The following is a 27,082-nucleotide window of genomic DNA, read 5'->3' as shown; positions in this document are numbered from 1 at the left end:
TGTATGATTCCTGATCACATGATTTCCGTCTCCCCTAACCGGGAGACCAATTTCTGAAGGGTGTCCATCATTAACCTCATTAGCACCCTTCTGCCCAAGTTTGTGAGGTCGTTTCCTCCTAGATGGATCTTTAGCACATCGGGTTTGGGGTGCTGTCTCAAAAGCATTTGCCGATGACCTTCCAGCTGGCCCCATCTCATACCCGGCATCCCATGCCACCAGATCTTAAATTTGCTTGCCGTCATCCTCTCCCTTTCTGGGATCAATTTAGCCTTGGCCCTTGTCACCAAGGAGTGACCTTTCACCCAAACCAACCTTTTTCCTCCTTTTGGCTGCTGTTTGTTGAGGAGAGATGGGAACGGGACTGAATTAACATCATCTTTTGTCCAGTCTTATATATCTTATAAAACAGTTAGGCGTCCATCCCCCCCATCTCCTTAATTGCTTCTGGCCTAATTCCCAGCCCTGCTGCTGAGGTGGTTACACCAATTTTGAACGAGTGGGTTCCAAAAACCCCTTCCGTTGCACCTATGCCCCTTAATGCCATATCCATTATGCTTTTGAACTGGTACCTGCTCGGCGCCGCCTCGTCCCTGTGCAGAAAGAGAGGTGCACCTGCTCCTGCTGGGGGTCTTATGCTCAGGTATGTAGCTAGACCTACTACTGGACAGCATGGGCTCCCCTTAATCCATTAGAGTGTAATTATTCTCACCTTCCCTTTCTGATCAGTCTTGGACCTTATCGGATGTAGCTGTGCCCACTCCTCTGCTACTATGTAATCTTACAGCCTCAAAAAAACCTTTACCCCCACCTTCTTTGTTGTCCGGAACCAGCTCACTGACCCCGAAAGCCCCAAAGAAGACCAACGCGAATGCCACCCTGAACATGGCAACCTCAGTCATCCCTGCATATCTTTGGCAGGATTCCTATCAAGCTCTGGAGCTTCAACATGTCTATGGGGCGCCTGGGATCCTCTTTCTTCTCCGTGCGTTTAGCCCAACCCTTCATCGACATCACGACATAGTGCTCCTTAGTGGGGTCTGGCTTCCCTCCCAACTTATGGTAGTGGGCTATTGCTGCCAGATGGGAAGCTACCCAGGATCTGGTTTTCTGTGTTTGCCAACCCCACCTGATGAAGGCTCGCTCTGAAGATCCTCCCTGGTGCTCTGCCCAAAAACCTCCCATGAATCTCAGGAATCTCTCCCAACACACCTCGTATTGCCTCCCTGTGCCTGGCGCCCGGGCCATACGCATTAGTGTGCTCAAATCTTCCCAATCATGCCCCTCCACTGAATGGGGTCATCCCCTCGTTTGCATCTAGTCTGTCTTGCCGAAACCTTGCAAACTATAAACGAGAGAGTCAGCCGCTACATTCTTTACACCTGGTATGTGTCTTGCTCTTCCGTGTTCAAAGTGAGCAAGCTCGTTGCCAGTTCCCTGAGCAACCACAAAACCCTCAAGTTGCTAGATGTCACTTGATTTATGATCTGTACCACTGCCAGGTTGTCTGACCACAGAATCACCCTTTTGCTGGCCAATGATGTCTCCCATAGCCGAAATGCCACTACGATGGGAAACAACTCCAGCAGTGTGATGTCTCGTGTCACGCCCTCCTCATGCCATAGCGATGGCCATGCGTGTGCACACCAATCCTCACCCAGGACTACTCCAAACCCGTGAGAGCCTGATGTGTCCTTATAGAGCCTCACACTGTCGCTACTTGCCCACTGTTCCCTCCAGAGAAGTACCCCATTAAATCTGTCCAGGAACATGTCCCACATTTTCAGATCCTCTTTTACCTCTGAGCCCAGACGAATGTGTTGGGATGCATGTTGCAGCACCACTGTCTTCAATTCAGTACTCCTGGCAAATACCCTGCCCGCTTGAATAACCCTACAAGCGAAATTCAGTTTCCCTGCCAAAAACTGTAGCTCCCTCAATGTCGCCTTGTTCCTGCCCCTCAATCCCTTGATAGTGTTCTTTAGGTTCTCCACCTTCAGAGTCAATCTCAATCCCTAAGAATGTTAGCCTTGAGAGACAGCCAACTGTCTTTCCTTTCGCCAGAGGGACCCCCAGCTCCTTTGTCAATCTCATGAACTGCCCCATTAAAGCGCCACATTCCTCTGTACCTTTCTTACTGATGAACAGAAAGTCATCTAACTAATGCATCACTTTCCCGTCCCTGGCCCTCTCTTTCAGTGCATATTCCAGAAACGTGCTAAATTTCTCAAAGTATGCTCAAGAAATTGAGCAGCCCATGGGCAGGCATTTGTCATAATTATACTGGCCACCGACCTTGAAGCCCAGCAAGTTATAGCTTCCTCTGTTGATTGGCAATAGCCTGAAGGCAGATTCTATGACCCTTTCCTTGTGGCCTTCACCAGTTCCGCAGCATCCTCATCAGCAGTTTCACAGCGTCCTCAAAGGAGGCGTAGTTCAGCCTACAACTTTCCTCTGCAATGCGATTGTTCACGGATTCTCCTTCCGGGAAGGATAGGTGCTGAATGAGCTGAAATTGCCCCTCCTCCTTCTTGGGCACCATGCCCAGGGGTGATAAAGTTCTCAAATGGGGTGTGGCGAAAGGGCCTGCTACTCTTCCTAAACTGATCTCTTAGGCGATCTTCTGTTTCACTATTTCTGGGAATTTTAGTGTAGACTTCAGGTTCTCTGCCTCCCTGTTGCCCGCCGGACCAGAGTAGGGTATAAAAAAACCCACCCGAAATCCATCCCAAATTAATTTTGCATCTGCTCTGTTATGGTAAGAGTTTACAAATGGCAGCATTTTGGTCAAGGGTATGGGTGTTGACAGTGTGCTGTAAGGGGGTGCGGAATTCAATTTCGTTTTGGATTCTCCTTTGGCTTTGTGTTGGCACTTTTTTTTTTTCTTTTTTTCTTTTTCCAATCACATGATGTCGTGCTATGACTACTGGCACATTTGGTACATGCATGTTTACAGATTTTTTCAAAAGGGCAATATCCTTGCTTGAATTTTCCAGCATGTAGCTTGCTCCCCGTGCTGGTAGCTGGACCTATCGCTCCAGGAAGAACGCCCGCAAAATGATCTCCTCTTCCAGCCCCCATATGACAATTTTTCCTTTCTATAGTAAGGCTTCTCACACTGCACCCTGTCCCCCACTTCTTTTGCTGCTACAATAAAACCAGTAACATCCACCTCGTTCCATGACATTGCTGGCCAAATTTGCTTTTTTAACTGAAAACCCCTGTCCTAATTTAACCATGCGTTCCCCTCCTGCCCCCCCATAAGTTAAATAAGCGTTTTCTGAAAACTGGCACTTGTCGAGACCTGTTTGTTCTAGATCAAGCAAGGTGAAAATATCTATGAACTCCTTTTGCCGTACCCTTTCTTTGATCAGCACTGGGATATGTCACACTAACGTGTTCCCCTTAGCCCGCAGTGGTGCGAACCCTGGCATCCCTCTCCCATAACCGGTACAATTCAATGCCATCTCCCCTCACCCTTGACCATTGGTAGACATTGTGATCACTTGATGTTGCTTGGGAACTTCCCCTTGTAGCAGTACCCCGGCCCTGCTTTCCGCTTGCCCTGGCATACTAGCCCCTAAGCCCCTATCGGACCCATTGTCAACCCCTCTCTGAGCATCCTCCTGCCGATGAACAGATTCTGCATTCTGCCCCACTTGGTTAAATGCTTTCACATTCCCACTCGTTTTCCCACTAAACCCATTGCCCATGAGGGCCCTGACACACCACCTTCCAGCTCCTTTGCGACCTTCTGTAGCCAGTTAGCGCCATGCCTGGCTGCTGCCATCCTCGCCGTCTGTAGAAACTGCTCTAGATCCTTTTAAGCACTGCTCGTTCCGGGTTTGCCAGCCCCTTGTCTACATTTTAGTCTCTTGCATCGGCCTTTGTGCACTAGAATTCTCCTTTAGCATACGCACTGCCTGGGTACCCCTTTCTGCTTCCTCTGCTTCTATGAGTGCTGCTTTGCTTCCTCCAGCTCTGCTTAATAGCTATTGTAGCGGTATGCAGTTCTTGTTTCTTGCTCTAAGTAGACCGCCCCCACCGTCCTTTTCGGTTGTTTAGTGCTCACTGCCGTGGCCCGCCTGCTGGTCTGCTCTTCTCCACGCCGTTTAGATTGATCGTCTTGCTCTGGCCTTCATTATAAGGTTTGTGGGCATGGTAGCATTTCCTTCCAGTGATTGCGGGCCGGCGTCCCTCCTGGCAGCAGCCTCCCTGGCACACGCACTGCCTGATTTGCTTCCGCCTGCCCCTCACTCACCCAACAAGTGTTTGCGTTAGGGCGCTCCTCCTGGCAGCAGCCTCACTGCCACACGCACTGCCTGATTCGCAACCGCCTACCCTTTCTCACCCCACGAGTCTTTGCGGGACGGTTTTCGGCCTCTCGGGCACAAGCACTGCCTGATCCGCTTCTCTGACCTTCTCCGATGCTCGTCCCAGCCAACGACAGCGGCACACGCACTGCTCTGTCCAAAGTAGATGCAGCGACCTGCTTCCCGGGTGCCTAGTTCCGGTCACCGCTGTTTACAAACCTTCCTCCCGGAATCCTCAGTCAATGCAACCATGACTCAGTAAAACAGGTAGGACTCCTTTCTTCCGGCACCGTCGCTGCAAAAAGATGGTGCTGTTTGCCGGGTACCGCGCCTTATACCTCCTGGCGCTTCCTGTGGCTCCCCATTCCCCTTTCGCAGACTTGCTGCCCATTTTTTGCTGGCATTACACCCCTTTCTTTTCGCGGGCTGGTTGCTAGATTTCGCAGGCTTTCACCCCCTCCCACCCTATCACGGGAGAAGGGAGGACATGGCCATGTTATCTGGGTGCCTCCTTGAGGTCCCCCCCCGTCGTCCCTTCCATTACCGCGATGAAAACACTGTAACCATCTTAGACGAGCACCAACCATACTGCAGTCGAATGAATTAGAATAGATAACATTTGACATTTTATTTCCACCCCATCTCTTTTTCTTGAAGGTGCCACACAGTCCCATTTTTCTCAAATAATTCTGGTGGTATGTGTCAAGTGTCTCTTTGGCTATTCCTATGGGCTTTTTACCTCTCCCTGTGGACTGAAGCTGGCAAGGCTGTGTACTTGTGTTTTCCCTTGACAGCAGGCGAGGAGGAAGGGCAGAGAGTAGAGCTGATGGGAGATGCACTGCTTGGTATGGGAGTGGACACTTTGTGTTGTTCACACGAATTTCGTTGGGTGGTGTTGAGTTACTGGTGTTAGAGTTCAGCAAGTTTCATGTCTTTGAGAGGAGCAATCTTAGGGCTTCACTCTGTTTATATGAATCAACCATAAGGTCTGAGGTCAATCAAGGTCTTAGGATAACAACTTTTTCATAGGGTAGTTGTAGGCACAGTTGGATTTGTAGTCACTCAACTAGGGTTTAGTCACATAGGAAATAATAAAAGAAGCAGACACAATTCTGATTGGCTTGCTGACATTGCACGCTTCCTGCAATGCGAAGTATAGTTGTAATGTTTTAGATCTGATCAATGTAAACAATAAGGGCCTTGTTTTGAGACCACTTGGGTCCTTTTCCAATGTGAGCTGAGTGGGAGAAAGCATGCTGTTGTGTTATTTTATTTTTTTCTATAGCAATTTTTGATCATGTAGGCCGTGTGAATGTGAAGGCTAAATAACGAGGTCAATAGTGTTGGTTATGATTAAGAGGATCTTCAAGCAAGCAGGACATTGAAGATGCTAGTTTGATCTAATTGCTGAAGCTGGGAAACGGTGCAATTAAGAAAAGCTGGACCTTTTTTGATTCTTTTTTTTAAAGATAACTATTTTATTAAACTAAGAGCAAAGACAGAGCTGAAAGATACGTTGATTTTGATTCCCAGTGTTTGTCAAAGCGGGAAAGAAAAACATGGTTGTTTGTGGTTGTATGCAACTACACATGGTAGATTGCTTAAGAGTGAGGGATGATGGAGGTTGTATAGGAATTTCTGATCACTCAGTGAATTGATCAGTTGCAGCAGAGATCTGTAACCTGGAGGCTCCCCAACCTAGTAAAATAGCCATGTAGGTTGAAAATTAGTTAAGAACTAAGTAATCTGCTGGTCACTAAATATCAGTAAAATAGTTCAGTGGCCTCTTATAATATCTATGTAATGGGGAAGGCACAGATCTGTTTTCTGTTAAGAGAAATTAATCATATAATATCTTTGGACACATTCAAAAGTTCCTCCATTGCCTGCACAAGTCAAGCCACTTTACCCCAAACAATACGAATACCACATACTGTGAGACTCGGGTAAACTAAAACAACCACCCCCCCACCCCACCAGTGCAGACGCTAACACAGACTCCACTCTCAGCAACCCCCTTCTTGCTATCACTAACACTGTTAACATTCTTGCCCTAGTGAGGATCCGCCTGAAACATGTCTCCAAACGTAACACCTAGTATGGCTCTGAACCTGCAGTCTTGAAACGCAAGTGCAAAGCTGCGGAACAGAGGTGGCAGACCTCAGGCTCACCCTCTGACAAACGAACCTGTTGCCTGCTCCAAAGGCAATACCGACTCTCCGTTTGCTCCAAGAAAATGGCCCATATCCAGGCTCGCATCTCTGGTTCATCCAACAACACGGCTGAACTCTTAAAAATCTGCAAGGGACTTGCCAACCCCTCCACCTTCTCCACCTCTCCTCTTCCCTCCAGGTCCTTCACTGCAAAAACTCAGGACATCCTGAGCACCCTCACTTCTCCTTCCCCTTCCCTCCTGCCACCTATGGCCTCCCACCTCCCGTCTGCCTTTTTATCCTCATTCTCGCCTATCACATCTGATGAGGTCACTAGAGTTGACTGCTCTATGAAGGTCTCCTCCAAACAGCTCACCCCCTGTTCTACCAGAACTATTAAGGACAACATTGGCTCTCTTGCCCCTGCAGTTGCTGATTTCTTCAATCACTCTTTTGCTACCGGGTCTTCCCCTCTTCCCTCAAGCACTCTCTTGTGTGCCCCCTCGTGTAAAAAAACCTTCTGCAGGCGCGTCCTGTCCAGCTAACTACCGCCCCATCTCCATCACCCCCTTCCTTGGGAAACTCATGGAGAAGCTTGTCTTCCCTCGGCTGACCTAGCATACAGAGCTTGTTGGTTGCCTACACAACCATCAACCTGGATTCTGAGCATCCAGAGGCATGGAAACTGCTCTTCTGAACACCTGTGAAGAACTGCTTGCATCTCTTGATTCTAATTCTTCTGCTGTTTTCATTCTCCTAGATCTCTCCTCTTCATTTGCCACGGTTAACCACTCCATCCTCCACATTTACCCTAAGTATCTCAGAGCGGGCACTGGACAGGCTGACCTCCTTCCTCACTGACCGTCCTTCTCTGGTTATCCTGTACTCTTTCTCCTCTCCCACCTCTATCTCCACCTATGGCACCCCCCCAGGGCTCCAACCTTTCCCCCTGGCTCTTTAACACCTATCTTGCCCTGCTTGCACACCTAATTTCCACCTACTCCCCTCACTTCCAGTGTTGTGCAGATGACACACAACTTTTCTTCAAACTTCCCTCTGATCCTCTCGTTATCTCCTCAATCATTCCTGACTGCCTATCTGCCGTCCAGTCCTGGTTTGCCTCCAATGATCTCTGTCTCAATGCCAGCAAGACTGAGATCCTTCCCATTGGGACTCCTGCCCCCTCTTTCTTCCCCTCACTCTGGCCACCCTCTATGGGTTCTCCCCCTTCTCCTTCACCTGAAGCCAAAAACCATGGCGTCCTCTTCGACTCCTCTCTTTCCTTCCTCCCTCACATTCAGCACCTTGCCAAGAAGGCCCACTTTCAACTCCACCTCCTCAAAGGAATCCTTCCTTTCCTCACTTTTACCTAGAAGCTCAATGTCTCTAGAGCTCTGGTACAGCTTGACTGCTGCAATAGCCTCTTCCTTAATCTAACCTCTTCCTCTCTACGACCCCTCCGGCTAATTCAGAATTGGGCTGCAAACTTATGCTTGGCCTCAATCCCAGGGACTGCATCTCTCCAGCCCCAAGAACCCTCCACCGGCTCCCGGTTGCTGCAAAGGTTACATTCAAAACCCTCTGCATCATCCATAAGGCTGTCTGTGGCAAGGGACCACGCTATTTACAACTGGCTCTCACTAAATACACTCCCTCCAGATCTTTACTTTCCTCCGGCACCAACTCTCTGCGTGTCAAGTGATTTGCTAAATAGCGAGCTGGTTGACAACCTCTTTCCTCGGCTGGTTCCCTCTTATGGAACAGCCTCCCACTTGCTCTTCGTCTTGAGCCGGATCTCCTCAAATTCCGGAAGCTCATCAAGACCTTCCTTTTCATCTCATCCCCCCACCCCCGCCCTGTGATGCTGGAAATGCATGGGAGGGACAGGGCTTCCATGTCCTTGTCCTGTAGTCCTTTTATCATATGTGTTCTGTGTTAATTTCTTTGTGGGACTCCTGTCAGTTCAGCTCTTCCTCTTTTTGGTTTGGTGAACAGACCCTTGGGAAACCTTGTGGCACCCATGGGTCAGGGTACAACCCTGTAGCCCTAGTGTATGCTTTTGGGCATCTGTGTGCGGCCCACAGAGCATGGTATGGGCTGGTGGCAGCTCCACGCTGAATTTTACAGTTGCTCTGAGTATCCTGCATTTTGGGATACCCAGGCCCTGCCATTGGAATCAGTTGATTCCTGATAGGAGACAAGATGGCCCCTGTGGTCTCTTGCTTTCTATTGCCTGTTACCTTGTTTTCCCAAAGTCCTGGGAAGCCCTGACTCTGTCCCTTCCACTGACTGGCTGTTGGGTGGAAGTTCCAGACTGGCTGGAGCCTTCCCAGTGACTGTATGTTGTGGGTACACCCTTGGGGTGGGACCTGAGTGAATGGAGTGTGTGACCAATATGCATTTCATGTTATCAGTGTCTGGTTTCTGGTATGTGACACAAAGACTGAGACAGCCCTGCCCGAAACTGGTATGAATGCAGTGTGGAGTGCTGAATGGCAGAGTGCTTGTCCCAATCCACATTTCTTGTTGTTAGTGTCTGGAGGGAGTAGAATGGCCTGAATGCACTGTGAGCCTGATTGGCTTCCTGCCTGCCTGCATGAATGCCGTTCTGAATGATTGGTTGCCTGAGTGTGACCCAGCAGAGTGAATGAGAGACCAAACAGTATATCTGGGGACCTCTCACTGATGGAAATTGTTCAGAAGCTGAAGTTGAAACTTGATGCTTATTCTCGAAGCCGAGCCGGAAGAAGGTGGTTAACTGCTGTTCCCTTTGATGCAATCTGAAAGCTGCTGTGCCTTCAAGGAACTGATCCAAGAGAGGACCTGGCTAGGAGACCTCTTCCCTAGCTACGAAGGACCATCGTGCACCAGCTAACCTTCACTGAAGCGCCCTGGAAGTCAGCCTTCGAAAGACTGTCGTCCGGAGACAGGGACTGCCGAGGAATCACTAAGCGAAGCACCCGGACATTGAAGTCCACCACTGTTGACGACCAACATCGTCGACCGGTGCTGAAACGCTTCATTGCCTAAGAACACTTTGAATCAAGGACTCCCTTGCTCACCACCGTCAACTGCTTTGTCCCGCCGGAGAAAGTCAAGGTCGCCGACGAACCGAGGAGAATCCGCTGGTGGGTTTCCCACCACACGAAGACCTCCGAGACGCTGACGAAGTTCAGAAAGCCAGCCGTGGTCACGTCCCGTTTGCCGACGACCTGACGCCCTTGCTGGGCCAAAGTTCTTCATTGAGTCTTTGCGGCAACTAACTATCAACCTCGAGGTGCACCGCATGCCTCATCTTTGCAGGACGTCCAGGACCGATCGCAGACGAGCACCGCCAGGACCAAAGCTGCTGCCTCAACACCTTTGTTTACCCTTTTCTTTGTGGGATCTCGACGTCTGTGGCTCCTGCCTTAAAGGGAGTTCACTCAAGAAGGATCCGTCGACGACCTGACGTTGAACTCTGCTAAACCAGGTACATTTGGGTGGTAAAACTTTATAGAAGGAAATAAGACTCCTATAAGCAATATATGGGCTGGGCTTGTTTTAAATCTTTATTTACAGGTTGCCCAGGTGGGGGGATCCTCCCTGTGTGTAGTTGGTAGGGACCCATTATTCTGCCAATTGTTTAACTACTTGTTTTCCTCCTATGTTTATTGTGGATATACTTTACTAATTGATTTGTATGCCATTTGAGCTGTCTACAGTTGATGCATTTTAATGGAATCGGAGAAGTCATTTTGGTACCACATAGAGACTGTATATATTTATCATTTTAGAATTGTCTGAGCACAAAGTGTGTTATTGTATGTGTACATAATCAAAACCTTATTTGTATAAAGAACTGTGTTTTCACTAACATAGTGTGTGGATATTCCTTTGTGGGGGATTGGGGACTACATTGTACTTAAGAACCAGCCTGCATCACCTCCTGAGAGCCAAGCCTGGATTGCTCGTCCAACGTTACCAAGATAGAGAATCTTGGCTGGGGTACTCTGTGCCTCTACTCTGCTGTATAGAGAGCAGGAGTACAGAGACCCTCTCCAGTCTTTACATCCCCCCCTCCTTTTGCTAAATCCCACAGTCGCTGAGATTGGTGACCAGGGCCATTTTGTGTCCACCTGGGTCCTGGCCTCACACCCCCAAACGCTTTCAGCCTCCCCCCACACCCAGCCCTTGCCTTAGGTGCACACTGGCCTGTGCTATCACAGGCCTGCACATATTTATTGGCAGTCGTCCGCTCACCAAATGATCTCTGCCAGTCACTTAACATCCTGCAACATACTCCCTAGCACTTACCTCCTTGTTACTCCTAGCACTTACCCCTCGCCCCACCCCCTTCTCTCTCTGCGCTTGCACACTCTGCATGCTCACAAGGCTTATTAGGACCGCCTTGCTCTATCATTGTTATATTTGCCTTTCTCTCCCATGTTCCCTCCCTGTTCCCCTGTTGGTGCTTTGAAACACAATTTACTTGTGCTATTAGCGCCTTCAAAATACACAATAAATAAACTTACATTTTACAGAAAACCTATGGCCCTGTGTTCGTTGTATATAATGGATAGACTCCCACATTTTCAGAGCGAGAATTACGAGATGGGTTCTCAAGGTTAATTGAATTGAAGTGAAGGGATGGATAATTACTCCAGTACTCTTCCCCCCAGGCCGCTTTGAGCTGTCAGGGACTGAAGGAAGTGGGTGAGGAGAGTGACTGAAAGGAGGAGCCGATCGGACCGTAAATTGACTCTTGTTTTAAGCGTGGTGTTTGATGCCGACAGTGCTAAGCAAGCGGTATTGCATCACATATTATGATGCTATACTCAATGTATGCCTTGAGAGGGAAACTGTGCTGCGTTAACATAAGGTTTCGTTGAAGCTGAGTGGATGGTGATGTATAAGGATATGTTGACGCTTATCTGCGCTTCTATCGGGCCTCACAATTTGCACTAGCCATTAGCTAGGCAATAGTCTCTTTGCAAGTAAGAAATGGTGTGTCTTGTTATGTGGAGAAATGAGGGGGCGAATGACATTTTAATGTATATGTAGTTATTTGGAACTTGTCATTTTACCCCTGCTTCTAGGGGCTTCTTGGTTAGGGCATCCGTTATTATGTGTTTTGAGGTCTCCCTTCCGAATAAGTAACATCGTGGGAGCTGGGTTCGAATTCCACCTTCTCTAATGCCCTTTTGAGTTGACCTTCTTTGTTTTCTTTAGTTGCTTCTGTTAACTCTCTGACCATGGGGATCAGTGCTGTCCTACTTGACGCTGTACAGGTTTCAGTGCTTAAAACTGTTTAGGTTCAGAGCCTCTTTAAATCCAAAGCCGCTTTCTAATTCGCTGGTCACACATTGCTTTCCGTTGGGTTTGGGCCACAGCAACTCCCTTATCTCTTGCCTAGCATTTATCTGTCTTGCGAGCTTCGAATCCTTATTTTGTAGCGTTGCTCTTATTTACCTTCTGACAAATGGAACAAACAAATATATACTGTAGACAATATGTCAAAGATTAAGTATGCTTTGGTCTGGAATTTGCTCCACAGCTTCGGCATCCTGTGCGGCAATGCTGAATAATTTTTTAATAGGGCATCTGTAGATCAAAGTGCACAAGTTAAGCATCCTTTTTTTATTCCACAAACAGTCGAACTTTTTAATTACTACAACATTTTTAAACAATGCTGCTTCTTTGCAATGCACACTGTTGTGTGTGCCATCGTTTTTAACTTTTTCCTTTGAACTTTAAGTTGGGTTTCTGTCAGGTGAATATGCCCTTCTTATATTAAGATGAAAACCTCCTGCAGAGTCCCTAAAACAGCGGCGGCTTCTTGCAAGATGTTTGCACCTTTCACATGGGTGATTTTTCTGGTAGCCCTAAAGATCAGGGGTGTATCGGACACTTTTACTCCATTAAAAATAGCAAATACTCCCAAAAAATAAAAACGGGGAGTAAAAATACTGCAAACAAAAAACGGACGCATAGAACCTTGTGCCCCTGTCTTCACTCACGCAGCTCCATGGATATGTTTGGACTATAATGCATGTACTACCACTGGAACAAACTACTATCATAACTGCCGGATCGAAAGAAGTAAACCTGTATCTTTTAATGTGCATGAATAACTAGGTGCAAAGAAATAATTATTACAAAAACATATCCGTTTGCCAGTTAAAAACATTTTTACACGCTTATAAAAACAATTCGGCCAATTCGCCCATTAGGAATTGGACTTAGATTTTTACTCCCTAAAAATCATTTTACTCTCGTCTGTAGTCCTTGATTGAGTCCCTAGGTTTGGCGGCTTTGGTTCTGCATGATTTTAAGGAAGTAAATAACTTCATGGTAATTTACTTAGTCAGAATTACTTCAAATTTTGTTTGATTTTATTTTTTTTAATTTTTATAATTTTACAACAAACCTTAACCCCCCATTTCACCCCCCCCCCCCCCCCTTCTTGGGCTTGTGTTTTAAGTCCTGTAGGGTCCAAGGAATTATTCAAACTTATCAACTTAAGTCCAACAACTTCAGGCGCTGGGGACACCATTGCACTCTGTAGTCTTCTTTTAGGAAGGTTAGAACCTCCCCCCCCCAGTCTCTAGCGAAATGTGACAGATTATTATTCATAGCATATGTTGCCCATTGTAGTGCTACAACGTCCCACACTTTCCGAAGCCGTCCTGCAGCGTGGGAATGGCCTCCCCCTTTCACCTTTGTCCGATTAGCAACATCATGGCCATGGTTAGCATCCTCATCGCCATTCTGCAACCCAAACTATCTCAATCCTCATTCCCATTTCCCAGTTTCAACAAGACCATCTCCGGTGGCACAATCTCCTTATCCCCAAATGCCTGGACTTGGGCGTCCTGTACCTCCTTCCACTAGCGTTTAAGTTTGGGGCATCTCCACCAAATGTGTGACCATGTACCCTCCCCTCCACACCCCCTCCAGTATTCCTGTGTCGACCCTGGGTATATTTTTTGTAGGCAGACCGGGGTGTAATGCCATCTATATATTAGCTTATACCAACATTCATGCAGCTGGACTGCTTTAACTAATCTCGGAATTATTTTACATAGTCTCTCCCATACTTCCCTCGGGGAGCTCCTTCCCCCATCCCCATCCCATCCCGCCTGGGAGATAGCCTTAAATAGAAGTTTATAAAAGTTGGAAATCATTCCCTTAGATCCATCCTGTGTCATGATTAATTTTTCGAACTGTGTGAGATCGCGGCAAGCTTTTGCCCTGACCATGGGGTTCGGGCGCCAATGCCGTAACTGAAAGTACCTGAGCCTTTTGGTTTCACCCACCTCGTAGCACTGTTTGCAGTCCGTGAATGATCTAATGGTGGATCCCTGGAACGTTTCTCTTACTTTCCTGCATCGCCCCTCATGCTATTTCCCAAAAGTGCCTGTTTCTGTGCCCGGTAAAAAGTCTGGGGTACTGTTTACTGGGGTGAATTGGGAAGGGAATCTCGTGATCCCATACTTCATTATCAATTTGTCCCATGTTTCCACCACAGGTTCGTGATAGAGTTTAGGTACATATGTTTCGGTCTATTTTGTTGCGCAACCACAGAGCATCCAGATCTTGCCTCACCACCGCTCAGTCCATTGCAGCCCACTGGGTCCCCACTTTCCCCGTAAACCATTCCTGTATGATAAGCAATTGGGATGCCTCATAGTACAACTGGAAGTTAGGGAGTCCTGTCCCACCTTCCCCTCTCTGGGCCTTTAGTAACGCTCGACCAACCCTTGCCCTCTTACCCTTCCAAATAAAGTCGCCCGTTGCTTTTAACAAATTTTCCGGAACCGGAAGTGCCTGAAATAGATAAAGCAGTTCAGGGAGCGTCACCATCTTCACTGCCACCATTCTCCCCATCCTTTTTAAGAGATCCGCCTCGATTGATTTTTGACAGCATAGGTGGGTAGTTTACCTTATTCCAGCCTAGTAAATTGCGGGTTATTTTTATTCCTAGATATTTAATCCCTTTGGGGTTCCATATAAATGGTGATGATTCCTTCAGACTCGCCACCTCCCTTCCTTCAACCGTAAGGTTCAACATTTCTGATTTAAGTTAATTTTGATGCCTGTTGCTGCCTCAAACTCCGACAAAATTACCATACTTGCCGAGAAAGATTCCCCCAGGATTATTAACGTCAGGAGCATGTCGTCTGCAAAGGCAACAACTTTATGTTGCGTACCTCTGAATGGGTTTCCATGTACTCCTTCCGCCCCCCTAACTAGTTCCAACAGTGGTTCTAAATATATAGCGTAAAGGAGGTAGAGACAAAATCCCTGTTTTGTCCCCAGTTGAATACCTTTAGACATTGAACCGTTAATCCGGAGACCTGCTATTGGGGATACATAATTTGCCTGGACCTTTCTCAAAAAAATCCCTCCAAGGCCCCTCTTTTCCATCACCTTGAACAGAAAAGGTCATTCCACCCGATCAAAGGACTTTTCGGCGTTGAGAGACAATAGGACCGTGGGAGTTGAGGACTTATTCACTTTTTCCACCAGATGTGCCACCCTCCTTATGTTATCGAACATTTGTCGTCCCCGAATAAATCCTGACTGGTCCGGTTGTATCCAGGTCGGCAGTATTCCCCCTAGTCTGTTGGCAAATATCTTTGTGTACATTTTTGCATCCACGTTTATTAACGCTACTGGCCTGTATGATGTGCACTTCCTCTGGTCTTTATTGAGCTTGGGAAGGAGGATGATTTTTGCTTTCTCCATTGACGCTGTTATCTTGCCTGTATCGCTGAAGCGATTGAATAAAATGGTCAGCTGTGGGACCAGCAATCCCACAAATGTTTTATAAATGTTAGCTGTGAATCCGTCTCGTCCCGGTGCTTTATTTGGGGGGAGTTCCCTTTATAATTCTCCAGACCTTGTACTCATCTCCTGCCCTATTTATTCGCTTACTTCCTCTCCTACCTTGGGAAGGCGGATCCTCTCCAAGAGGTCCGTATGTGTGCTTTACGGTGGGTTGTGAGACGTATGGAAGTCCTTATAGAAGTCAGCAAAGCACTCCTGCATCTTTTCTGTACGAGTGTGACGGAGCCCTTGCTCATCTATTATGTCTGTGATATTATTATTGCTGGATGCCCCTTTAAGGAGCCTATCGGCTTTATTAGCCTTGGCATAAGTTCATTGTCGTACATACATTAATGACCTTTCCGCTTTCTTTCTTCTCAACAAATTGAGTTGGCCCACTGCATGGCGATGTTCTCTCTCTGTTTTCCTAGATGGGACCCCCGTGGCCTGTGTCCAGCTTGCCTTGACCTCCACCTATTGTTGGGCTTCCGTGACCTTAAATTGTCCATCCCTTTGTGCCTTCAGTGCAATAAGTATCCCCCTTGTCATAGCTTTAAATGCTTCCCAGTGTACACTCTTCCCCCATATCTGAGCCCTTTATTGAGGGCAAATAAATCTTTAATCCTCTCCTCCAGTTCCCCCTCTCTCCCCAACCACCGGGTCCCGTAATAACTCCCCCGGCACCTTCCAACCCCACAACCTTGGCCTACGCCCTGGCAATTGCAGGTCCATTGTGACCACCTAATGGACAGCTATGCCTAGGGGGCCTACCACAATACCCAAAACTGTTTCTAGGAGGGGGGAGGCTGAGACCCAAACATAATCGATGCAGGACTGTGTCCTATGAATCCTGGAGAAGGTGAATCCTTCTCTGTTCCCCTGTGCCCTCTCCAAGCATCCCTTAATCCAGGGGCTACAAACCTATTCCTGAGCGAGGTTGAGGCCACTGCCCCTCCGTACGCATTCCCCCCTTTACTCCTATCTAATTCCCAGGACCATGCCATGTTGAAATTGCCCATTAGTACCATATTGCCCTGTGCGAACTCCTCTAGATCCCTATTAGGTCTCTCAAAAACCCCTCTTGTCCCACATTAGGGGCATAGGTGGATGCCAATGTATACATAGCCCCAGCATATTCTCTCACTAGAATAATGTACCAGCCTTCCTTGTCCATTTTGGAGTTCTTAATTCTAAAATCCACCTCATCGAAGGACTAGTGCTTCTCTGCATTTATTCATAGAGTTAGAGATGTGATAGGTACTTGAGAAGCCCTGCAGTTTCAGTCGACTTTGGTCTTTCCTCAGAAGATGGGTCTCTTGAATAGCCAATACATCAGGAGCGTGTTTCTTAGTGAACAACCTTAATTTTTCCCTTTTGAGAGGGGAATTAAGCCCTCTCACATTATGTGTGCACCACTTGAATGATTATACCTTGAGGGTCACCCCCCAATACTCCTGTTGCCACATCTTCCCCCTATTGCCTTCCACTGTCTGCTCCATTCTGCCCTTCTTTTCTCCCCCCTGTCCTTTAATTCTTCCTTCTCCTTGGTTCCTATATGGCCTCTACTCCTCTGCCATGTGCCCGCCCCCCCTTTCCCAACCCAATCTCGCCCCTATGCCCATCTCCCACCCCCCAACCTGGGGATGGATCCCACCTCCCCCCTTCCTCCCTCAACCCTTCCCCCCCTCTCCCATCCCCCGAACGCCACCGCCCTAACCGACAGCAAGAAGCAACGTTCTCTAACACTCTTGCAGCCCAATTACATGCATTCAGGTTCACGACCCCTTTTGATTTTAACCTTAACATCCCTTCACCTCTGTATTTGTTACCCATCGATTCTGTTCTCTCCACTGGGCACCACCCCCTGAATTGGGCCGAGGGCCTCGCAGTGCGGTTCTTCTCCATCGTTCTCCCACTGTTGTCCACTCCCATTGGTGGAGCCTTGGGCGAGCCTCTGCATGGGGGGAACGATCTTCTTGATGGTCTTGGTTAGTTTCCAGCCTTACAAGGTCCTCTCCTTCTTGCACTGTGGTAATCTGTTTTTGAGCTCCTTCCCACTTAAAGACCCGTCCGAAGTGGAATGTCCATTTGTAGCGGATTCCTTTTTTTGTCAGCTCCCTTACCACTGGGCCCATTAACCTCCTCTCAAGCAGCGTGCTGCTCACCAGATCCTGAAAGCGGGATAACGTGACACCCTTGTATGTAACCGGTTCCTGTGCCCTAGCTGTTCTCAGGACTGCCTCCTTCTGGGCATACCTTGAGAATTCTTCCAGCACATCCCTTGCCCTGCCTTTCGGATCCTTAGGTGCCCTGCCAGATTGATGAATCCTGTCCAATTCGATGCTATCTGGACTTATATTTCCCAGGAGGTTCGTGAAAATCCTCTGCACTTCCCCTTTCAACTCACTATCCTCCACGGCTTCAGGGAGTATTTGATCCTTCTGTTAATCCTCCTTGAGCGATTCTCCATGTCCTCCATCTGCAGTTCCAGGTTGTGCGTGGCCACTTGGAGCTGCTCTATTGCTTAGCCCTGTGCCGTGTTGTCCGTATCCATCTCTTGCAAACCTTGTTCCAAAAAGTCTGTCCTGTCCCCAAGCTGGCCGACCTCTTGCCTTATTTCCGTTAACGCTGAGTTAAGGTCCGTTCTCATCAGTTGGAATTATTCCTGGAAAGCTTTTGTAAGTGTCTCTTGGAGGGACAGCATGTCGTGGTGAAGGTCATGTCTTTAAAATAGCCCCTCGGTCCCCCCCCTTGCTCAATCGTTTCTTGTGGGCCTTTGCCCTGACCCTTCACCTCTGACGGGCCCCATATAGTTGGGATGGTGCCCGGCATGTCTGCTGAGGACGCCGTCTGTTTTGAGCTTTCACCTTGCTGATTTAGACATCTGTTTTTTTTGCCTTCCTCGTTTCACCTCTCCTCTTCTTAGCTTAATTTTATGTTGGCATGTTTCCCCTGGTCTCCTTCTTGTTTTGAGTACAGGGGGGTAAACTGCCAGTCTCCCCTCGTTGCCCGCTTGCTGCCTCTGCCGGGCCCCCTCCTGTATGTGTCCCATGCAAGTGGGTTGCCTTCCTGGATCGCAGATTGCTTGTCCCTCTCTTTCCGTGTGCTACTTGCTGCCGGGTTGGGAGTGAGTACCTCTTGGCAGCTAATTCCTCTGTGCAGGGTTTGTCCCCAGGTTTCCTGCCCCTTCCTCGATGGGCCGCTAGCATTCGTGACAGGTCCTTGTCTCCTTTTGCGGTGTAGGGAGGAGTGGGCCAGGGGGGCTTTTCCCTCCTGTCCCTTTCCTCTGATGGGCTTTAGTGCTGTTCCCAATGTTATCAGGGTGGGCCCCTCCTCCTCAGTGCTTAGTTGCGCCCATGGGGTTCTAAAGAGTTCGTCTGCTCCTGGTTGTGTTCACTTCTGCCCCTTTGCTGCACAGCTTCATCCTTGGGAGTGCCTGCCAACTCCTGCAGTCCTTGTCGCTCCCCCCACTCTATGCGATTCTCCTTACCCTGTTGGCTCCTGCTGGCGGTGCAGTAGTGGCGGTTTAGTGATGCAAGGTTCTGACTAGCCCTCCGTTCCTGCCACCTAAGTGCTGCTCCTTAACCTCTAGCTTTTATTCACTGCCATGCCGTTTCTGGTGCATATGATCTACAAACCCTCTCCCTTGCTTGGTGTAATGGTCTGGTCCTTCCCTCTGCTGGCTCCTGTGCCTCTTCTATGCTGTCTGTGTCAGCCTGGGCCACCCTCTGCACTCCGTTCGGGTGTGCTGCTCGTAATGAGCAGTGTGTGCCTGCTCTCCACTACTGCCCACGCAGGTCCTCCTGCGCAGTGTGGTTCCCTCTTTGCTGGTTGCTCCGGGCAGCAGTGTGATGATGCATGGACCCGTCGGGTTCCCGCTCCTGCCTACTTTTCCTCGGCTCCGGACACTCCCATGCTGCTCCTCCTCCTGTAGCTGCTAGGTGTCTCTGGGCCGTGTCTGGCACCCAGAGACCCCAGCCCCGCACTTATATTATTAGTTTCCCTTGTTGGAGATCTGGATCGGCCTAGGTCCTTTCGTCTGCCGGCTCCTCCACTTCCTCCTCTGAGGTCTGTAACAGCCTGGGGCTGCTCCCTGCGAGCCGAGCCGGTCTGCCGCTCTTCCTCCAGCTCAATTTATTTTCTCGATGGTTTCCCGCACAGTTCACTAGCCTTATGGTGGCTTCCAATGGCTCCTGGGTGGTGAGGTGGTGAGGATGCCGTGAAAGTTCTGAGGGCTTGCAGAGCTGCTGCTGACACGTCTATCTGGTGTTGGTGGCCATCTTGTCTCCCTTCCATTTGATTTTAAAAGGTGGGGTGCCCCCTGACACTAACAGTCTTACCCCTCTGCCCGCTGGCCCTTCTTAACCCTTCTAACCCTTAAAACATCTGTACATTTTCTTCCCCATGAAGTCATTCTGACGAAGTAAATTATCTTGAAGTAATTTACTTCTTTGAAACCATGGTTTATGATGGCTGTACTTTAGACATACTCTGCGACAAGTAAACTCCAGGCTTTTTGGATGTCTTGTGCACTCCTCTTTCCATCGTACCCATTTAAAGGGCCCCGTTTGTAGACAACTATACAGTTATTCATTTAGCAGTGAGGAATGGCAAGGAGATGATTTTTGGTTCTGGCTATTCATTATGGATATCCAGCAGTGGTTTATAACCCTTGAGATTTAAATTGTGCTGTTTTCCAACTAAGACCACACCAGTTGGAAAGGACACCCATGTCCGAGGTGAATTAACCATGTGAACAAGTCAGTGCTTTACAGTACTGCCTGCTGTAGCAGGTGGGGGGGTATCCATACTGTACATGTTAAGCATCTCTTTTTAAGAGGGTGGACTCCCGATTTATGCTTTCTCCCTCCAGGAATACGCTAACTTTTTATAATAGAGTCCAATAGCTCAAAAAATTGGAGGCGTCAGTTCAAATTTGTGACAGCGACCAATTTGAAATTAAGTTGTAAATTCAAACATTTACCTGTTCAGTTGCATGACTTTTAAATTAATGGCCAGGCCATTAAATTAAGACATGCCTGTGAGTGAGCATAGACCAAGGTATGTACTTGTAACATACTTTTTCTTACAAACAAACGTACAAATACGTTTTAAATATTTACATGGGTGATGAGTTGTCCATAGTCTTTTTTTCAGATTTTGAGTCTGTAATCTGGCAGAATGAGCGCAAGTGGACTTCTCACTAGGCAAACTGCTACTGAATTATTTTCAGCAGTTTTAGATCTGTAATTGGGCGGGTGGTATTTCCCGGCAGTATCAGCGGTTTTACTCATACCACCAAGACTCAATCTTTTTAGGCAAAATAGTCTTCTTTCAATTTGCTCACCACTTGGCACAGCCCCCTTCCTTTGCAATTCTTTCCAGACATCTGCAGCTTCTGACTCACTTCTTGTGCTTTGCCATTTCTACAGCTAGTCTATTGTAACTCTAAGTATCACCTGTGGTTTTGGCAGCTTAGTAGTAACATTCAACAACTCTCTTTGGCTCGGAGAACCCCTTACCATAGCATCTGGATCTAGGACACATTACTCTGAACCAGAACCCGCCCCCTCTCATCATTCTGTCCTTAAGTTCCTCCCTGTTATCAAAAAAAGCTTTATTATACATTTACTGTTAATTAATCTTTTCATTATTTGCTCCAAATAATGTTCCTTTCCTTGTTCTTTGAAGCCACGAAGGGCATAGGACAGTACTTACTTTACTACCCATCAGCACTTCAATTGTGATCACCCGTGTTCATGCTGTGGTCTGAATCTGCGCGCTTCAATTACCTCCTTCACATCTCCTTCAGTTGTGAACCAAACGTCCTTGTTATATGGAGTTGCTTTTTGGATGACCTGGTTAAACCTCTTTACCACCCTGTTGCTCTCAGAATTGTATATGGTGCTAGTTTGGGCATTTATACCATTGTTTCTGATCTATTCCACCATTTTGTCTGATTTCAGTTGAACCGACTCCATTCTTTAGCATTTCGGCAGGATTGTTCCCAGGAATATGTTTTTTAAAAAATTGTTACTTTAGGTGGCTATACGTCCAGTAGTACAATTTTCATTTAAACCTCACATTATGGTAAATGGTTAATCAACATTAAACAATATTCCAGATTGAACCTACAGTGTATTGGCCACCTTAATCTAATTCAACGTTTTCCTGCTCTTGCTTCCTTTTATTTTTACGAAGGTCATATGATCATTCTTTGTCGTCTTACTCTTTTCACTCAGTTCATGATGTCTGATCATTATTGATCTTTCTCTCTCCGTGCCTTGCCCTGGTCACCAGCGGTCATTTTTTCTTTAGTTTTTCTCATACCCAATTGACTCTGAAGCCTTTTTCTGTTTCATTCTTACTTGCTGGGTTATTATGCAATTTTCTCTTATGACAACTCTTCTTAAACATATACCTCCTCCTTTATGATCCATACAGCATTCTACCCAATGTTTTTTAACCACTCTTTTGACATGGCTCTGTTACTGATCATTTTCCTAATTGTCGTCGGCTCCCTTACCTCTTCCTCTGCTTTTTCCCAGTCTGCGTCCTAGACTGCACCATGTTGTATCTGTAAAGAAACCCGCTCCTGCACCAGTTCATCCTCCATGAGTTCATCATGATATTTAAATGGCATTCTCATTCTATACTAACAGTCCACAGTCGCATATTTTCAGCCCAGGTATGTATGTGTTCTTTAATGCTGTCTTCCAACGCCTATTGCGCAGTTACTTGAGCTAGACTATTTACTTATAAAAACCTTTGTCAGTTGGGTACAATGTGATGAAGTGCTCTGGAGGTTAAGGATAGGGTGACCAAAGGGCTCTGGGTCAGCATGGAGAGGATCCCTTGGTCTAAAGCTGTTCTCCCAAGAGCATGGCAGGGACTTGTCACATTGTGCCCACAATTAATTTGGCCTGTTTTAGAAGCACGTTAAAAGGTGATCGAATTCTGAAAGAACAGAGAGACTTTAGAGCATGAACTGCAGAATCGCAGGTTTTGTGGGAAAGTGACTATTGACATGCACTCATTCTGTTGGCTTGCAAGCCCTGCACACAGTCATGATTAATGTGTAGTGCCCAGCTTTGCTTTGTGATCAACCCAGCTCTGAAGCGCAAGAATCACGTTCGAGATGACGCTGGCCGCAGATTTCGACTTGCTTTGCTAACCCATGTATCTGATGAGCGGAGCAAACTGTGCAGGCTTTATACCACCACCGAATTGAAACCCATCAATCCAACCAGTGAAACTATTGTGAAAATCATGTGATGGACATTATAGAGGAGAGGGATCAGGCCCCTTAAAGAGAGTTGAGGTTTTGCAGACCGAGGTGGATGTCCACTGAGGCCAGTTGTGCAGAGAAGAAATGTAGGCAAGGGAAGAGTGAGTGAGGAGAAGCTAATTTCGAAGAGAGTGGGGGAGAGGAGGTGACTGCGAGTAATGAGGAGATGGTATCTTATATGAGACCCGACAAAGTGGCTTGGTAAAGGAATGGAGGCGGGGAGAACAACAGAACAAGGCAACACAAAGTATAGGAGGAGAGTATGTGAAGGATCTGGAGGAGGTTGTGAGAGAGCTAGAAAAGGAGATGATAAAAGAGCAGCAGGAAGTGCCTAGACCATTAAGAGAGGAGGTTTATGAATACAGGAAGAGGTGAGTTGGTGCCCGGTCTAGATGAGGAGATGGCGAGACATTTAGATAAGGACTCCCTGCTAGAGCAGGTGGAAAAGGTAATAGAACCATTCGAGGAGAAACATCTAGGCGAGGAGGAGGAGGAGGAGGAGAAGTAGGAGGAGGAGGAGGAGGAGGAGGAGGAGGAGGAGGCGATGAAAGAGCAGGAGCAGACACTGAGAAGAGTTGGAAGAACAGATTTACCATCACCTGGAGGTAAAGTAAAAGTAATGCAGGGTTTGAAATTGAGGGGAGCTGGGAGTTATTTAGCTCCTGCATCTAGACTTGGCCTGATTAGCTTGACAGCAACAGCTCCCAGGAGCTACTTCGGCTTCCCAGGCTAACAAATGCTGAACAAACACACCTATGTGAATTTAACTATAAATAGAAATTGACACATCTGTAAGTCATTTAAAACATAAGAGGTTATAAATAACGGCTACATTGATAAGTTTGCATCTCATGTGGAAGATGGACTTTGCAGAATGCTTTGTTCTAGCTCCTCGTTCCCAGTGTTCGCTCCTGGTCGCTGGTTAATGCTAGATACCCAGGAGCTGCCTTAAGCTCCTGCTTAGCCAATCTAATTTTTAATCCCTGGTAATGAAGTGGTCAGTGCAAACAGTGGCAGTAAAGCTATAAATGTCATGCTTTCGTATTCTTTGTGAGAGGGTCAGTGACCTGAACCTGTTGGGAGCAGATGGGTCAGCTCTCAACCTGGGGTGAGAGGCCTACCAATTCATCTTTTATTTTATTTTTTTATTTTTTACCAGAGCCAGTGCTGTCCCAGTGAAAGGACATGGGAGTTTGATGGGGTCTCCTGTTGTTTTAACGAAGTAAATTACTTCAAGGTAATTAACTTAGTTGTAATTACTTTGAATTACTTGGTCGGGAAGCAATTATGTAGATGTGATTAAGAGTTAGGGGTAGGGTTTGTAATGAAGGTGGATCTGGGGGAGCCCCCCTAAAATTCCAAGTAAATTGCCACAGAGTAATTTAATTTGTTTTAATAACGTAGAACCGTTGTAAGGGACAGCGACTGGTGCCCTTCTCTTTGCCTGGCTGAACGAATGGAGTACCACCTTAATGCCCCATACTCTATTGCACAACGTTGGCCAGTTTCTTTCTATTTGTCCTGTAGGATAACATCACCCAGAAGGCCTGGCAGTGGAGAAGAAAACGAGCAACCCAACCAAGAAAGAAACGGCCATGAATTGCAGGTCTGCAAAGCCATGTGCACATCAAATCGGCAATACCAAAGCTCTATGTGACATGAATGGTGGCAGTTCTCTTACTGCAGCAGAAATGCTGAGCTTTCTGGCCATCATGCCAACAACCCAGACGATTATCTTGATACGAATTGCAGCAGTATTCTTACCGTTAGTAGGGCCACAGGGCGGTCCGTCGTATCAAACCAGCAGTTCAGACGCTTTCCAAATGGAGGCAGACCTGTGTACAAAAGGGTGTGGTACTTAACCCTGCCTTCATGTGTTTGCTCATCTGTCACACTGTCCCCAGGGAAAAGAAATTCAGGGGTTGGCCCAGGAAACCAGCTGAGTCGGCGAACAATGGAGTGGGAAATGGGAGGATGATAATGGGCACAGGAAACGGGAAGATGTGTTTTTTTTTTTTTGGGTAGGCTGAAGGATGACCAAATGTTGAAGCGGAGGAAGAACAGAGCAGAATAGTGTGGTGAAGGAGTGCGCAAGGTAAGGTTTTGGTTGGTGGGAGAAAGTGGTACTTGGAGGTGAGTTTGTGTGCAATGTCTGTAAGTGAGACTAACGGGGAGAGGGGTAAAAGAGTGCCTGAAATGAGAGAGAGAGTGAAAGGTGGGTGAATAAGGGAGAAGGAGCGAGAGGAGTGTAGAGTAGCAATAGTGGAGAGGAGGGAGTAGTGTTAAGAGTGGAGGAGAGGCGTAAGAAGGAGAGCATCTGAAGGTAGAGAGGAAGAACAAGAGGGAGAGATATCAAGTAGAGCGGGAGAAAAAGAGAGAGTAGAAGAGAGGAAGGATAGAACATCAGGCTAAAGAGTACAAGAGTGCCTGAAAAGGACAAACTAAGACATGAGTGTTTGGAAAGCACCTCTTCTACTAATTGCATTGTGGGACCTAGGTCATGGTTCACCTAAATCGTTCCTAGGGAGAGAGAGAATGGGTGTTTGCCCTTAGGCCATCACAACCAGCCAGTCCGTCATTAGACAGTAGGGGTGACCGATCTTTATTGACTATCTTGGGGTTGAGGAATGCTTGGTCTAGGGAGGGAACTGCCCGGGGACAATGCGACAGCGAGGTACTGCTTCTAGTGAGCTTTTTCTCAAACCCTTGAACTGTCTTCGAGAGTTTCTTTGTTCTTGAGTCCATCTTTGACAGATTGAAAAAAGTTTAAAATGCTGGCACGTGAAGTGCAATAATTGCTAGTATATTTATATTTTGGCCAAATGAGCAACACTTGCCACTTAGATATTGTGCCAAATATGAGTCTTGTCAGTTTCATGGTAATGGACATGGAAGGAACGGCATCACTCTCCTATTAAGAAAACTTTCTAGTGAACTGGTAAATGTGATTTTGCTGTGGTTTTATGCATTGCCATAAATGTGGAACATTACTTGAGAGAGATGACCATATAATACATGTCCCAGTAGCGATTCGTCTCCAGTCCGAAGTGTAGAGAGGGAACTTCTTGTTCAAGTACAAGCAGCTACCCAACTCCACACTGCATGAAGGATTTGCTGTACACTGCACTGAAGAACTATTCCTGAGAATGTAAAATTGTCACTAGCTCTTGATTTTTTTTTGTAGAAATGTCTAGTAGTACTGTGTTCTTCACAATTAGAATACATTTTCTCTGGGTGTGATTCCATCGAAACCTTTCTCATTCTCTTACATTTCTGATCAAACCAAGAAGGGAAGAAATGGTAATAGAAAATGAAGTTGCACATCCTTGTAACACACATCACCTCTTTCCTTTTTTTTCCAGGAGGTTTTTACGGAAGCCAAATGTGGCAGAAGCAAGTGAACAGTTTGGTGAGTATACTGACTACATTGACAATTTTCTGATGTCCTACATTATTGGAGATTTTCAGAGTGCTGCTTGATAAAGTGCCAGGAGGTGGTGGGACAGATAGTTGGGTCGGAAACTGGATCTTGTCATTGGAAAGAGTCTAGTTTAAGGGCGCATAAGGATTCAGACACAAAGGTGGCATATGTGGGACTATAGACTTTTATTAGTAAAAGTAAAGCAAGAGAAAACCTACCTTTCCCTATTTCTACGATGGGTTTCCCTGCCTCAACTAAACATCTAAGGTGACTGTCAGGATGTCTGTTAAAGTATGTGTCCACCGTACTGTGCCAAGAAAACCTTACTTCTGGCCCTTTCACTATAAACTAATACATAACGAAGCTCTGTGCTGATCCCAGGAGAAGTCCTCCCTTCTCCTCGGTTATTTTCCATGTTCCACACAATGTCTTCTTGGTGGCCCAGGAGAATGCTTCCTTTCTCCTGGTGTTCAGTTTCAAACAACCTGGGGGAATGATTCCCTTCCCATGGTCACAAAACTCAAAATACATTTCCAAATAATGGGCCTAGTGGGATGATTCTGTTCACAGGTCATAAAGTTCCAATATAATAGTTGCTTCATAAGCCACGGTCTCAGTTACAAGTACGCCCGGGGGAATTACTCCCTTCTCCAGACTTGTTGGACCTTCCTCCTGGTCAATGTTACCAGGAGAATTACTCCCTTCTCCTGGTAGTTATGACACAGTCTCATATAACCAGGGGGAATGACTCCCTTCCCCTGGTCTTTTCCTTATTAGGTTTCACACTTCGAACACGCAACTGTGAGTGCTGTGAGGATCTGCCACCCTGGTTTTTCTCAAATCTTTGGTTCGGCCCACTTGGTTCCCTTCCCTGCCAAGTACTGCCACGAGGAAGATGACTCGTATCACTCTCTTGGGTTTGGGTCTTGACCCTTGTTTCTCTTCTTCTTTGGCTTGGCCCCCTTTCCTGCCAAGTATTACCACAAGAAAGATGAATCGCATCACTCTTGGATTTAGTCCTCAACACCAGTTTCTCTCCCCCTCTCGTTATGTTTCCTTGACTGCCTCGCTTGCAAAGTACTGACACGAGGAAGAT

General features: G+C 47.1%; 1 protein-coding gene across 2 annotated transcripts in view; it reads left to right on the top strand.

Annotated features, from left to right (window-relative positions):
* The window catches only part of LOC138487934 (40-kDa huntingtin-associated protein-like), a 567,453-nt gene that overhangs the window by 6,534 nt on the left and 533,837 nt on the right, over positions 1-27,082 (top strand). For both annotated transcript variants that reach the window (XM_069614571.1, XM_069614572.1), the window contains exon 2: positions 25,928-25,974. In XM_069614571.1, coding sequence (XP_069470672.1) covers positions 25,928-25,974 — 47 coding nt within the window. The remainder of the gene's footprint in view (positions 1-25,927; positions 25,975-27,082) is intronic.

This window comes from Ambystoma mexicanum, chromosome 9 (assembly GCF_040938575.1).
Source record: "Ambystoma mexicanum isolate Mex_15411 chromosome 9, UKY_AmexF1_1, whole genome shotgun sequence".
Classification (NCBI taxonomy): domain Eukaryota; kingdom Metazoa; phylum Chordata; class Amphibia; order Caudata; family Ambystomatidae; genus Ambystoma; species Ambystoma mexicanum.
Note: the sequence above shows the minus strand (reverse complement) of the source record. Positions and strands in the feature narration are given on the sequence as shown.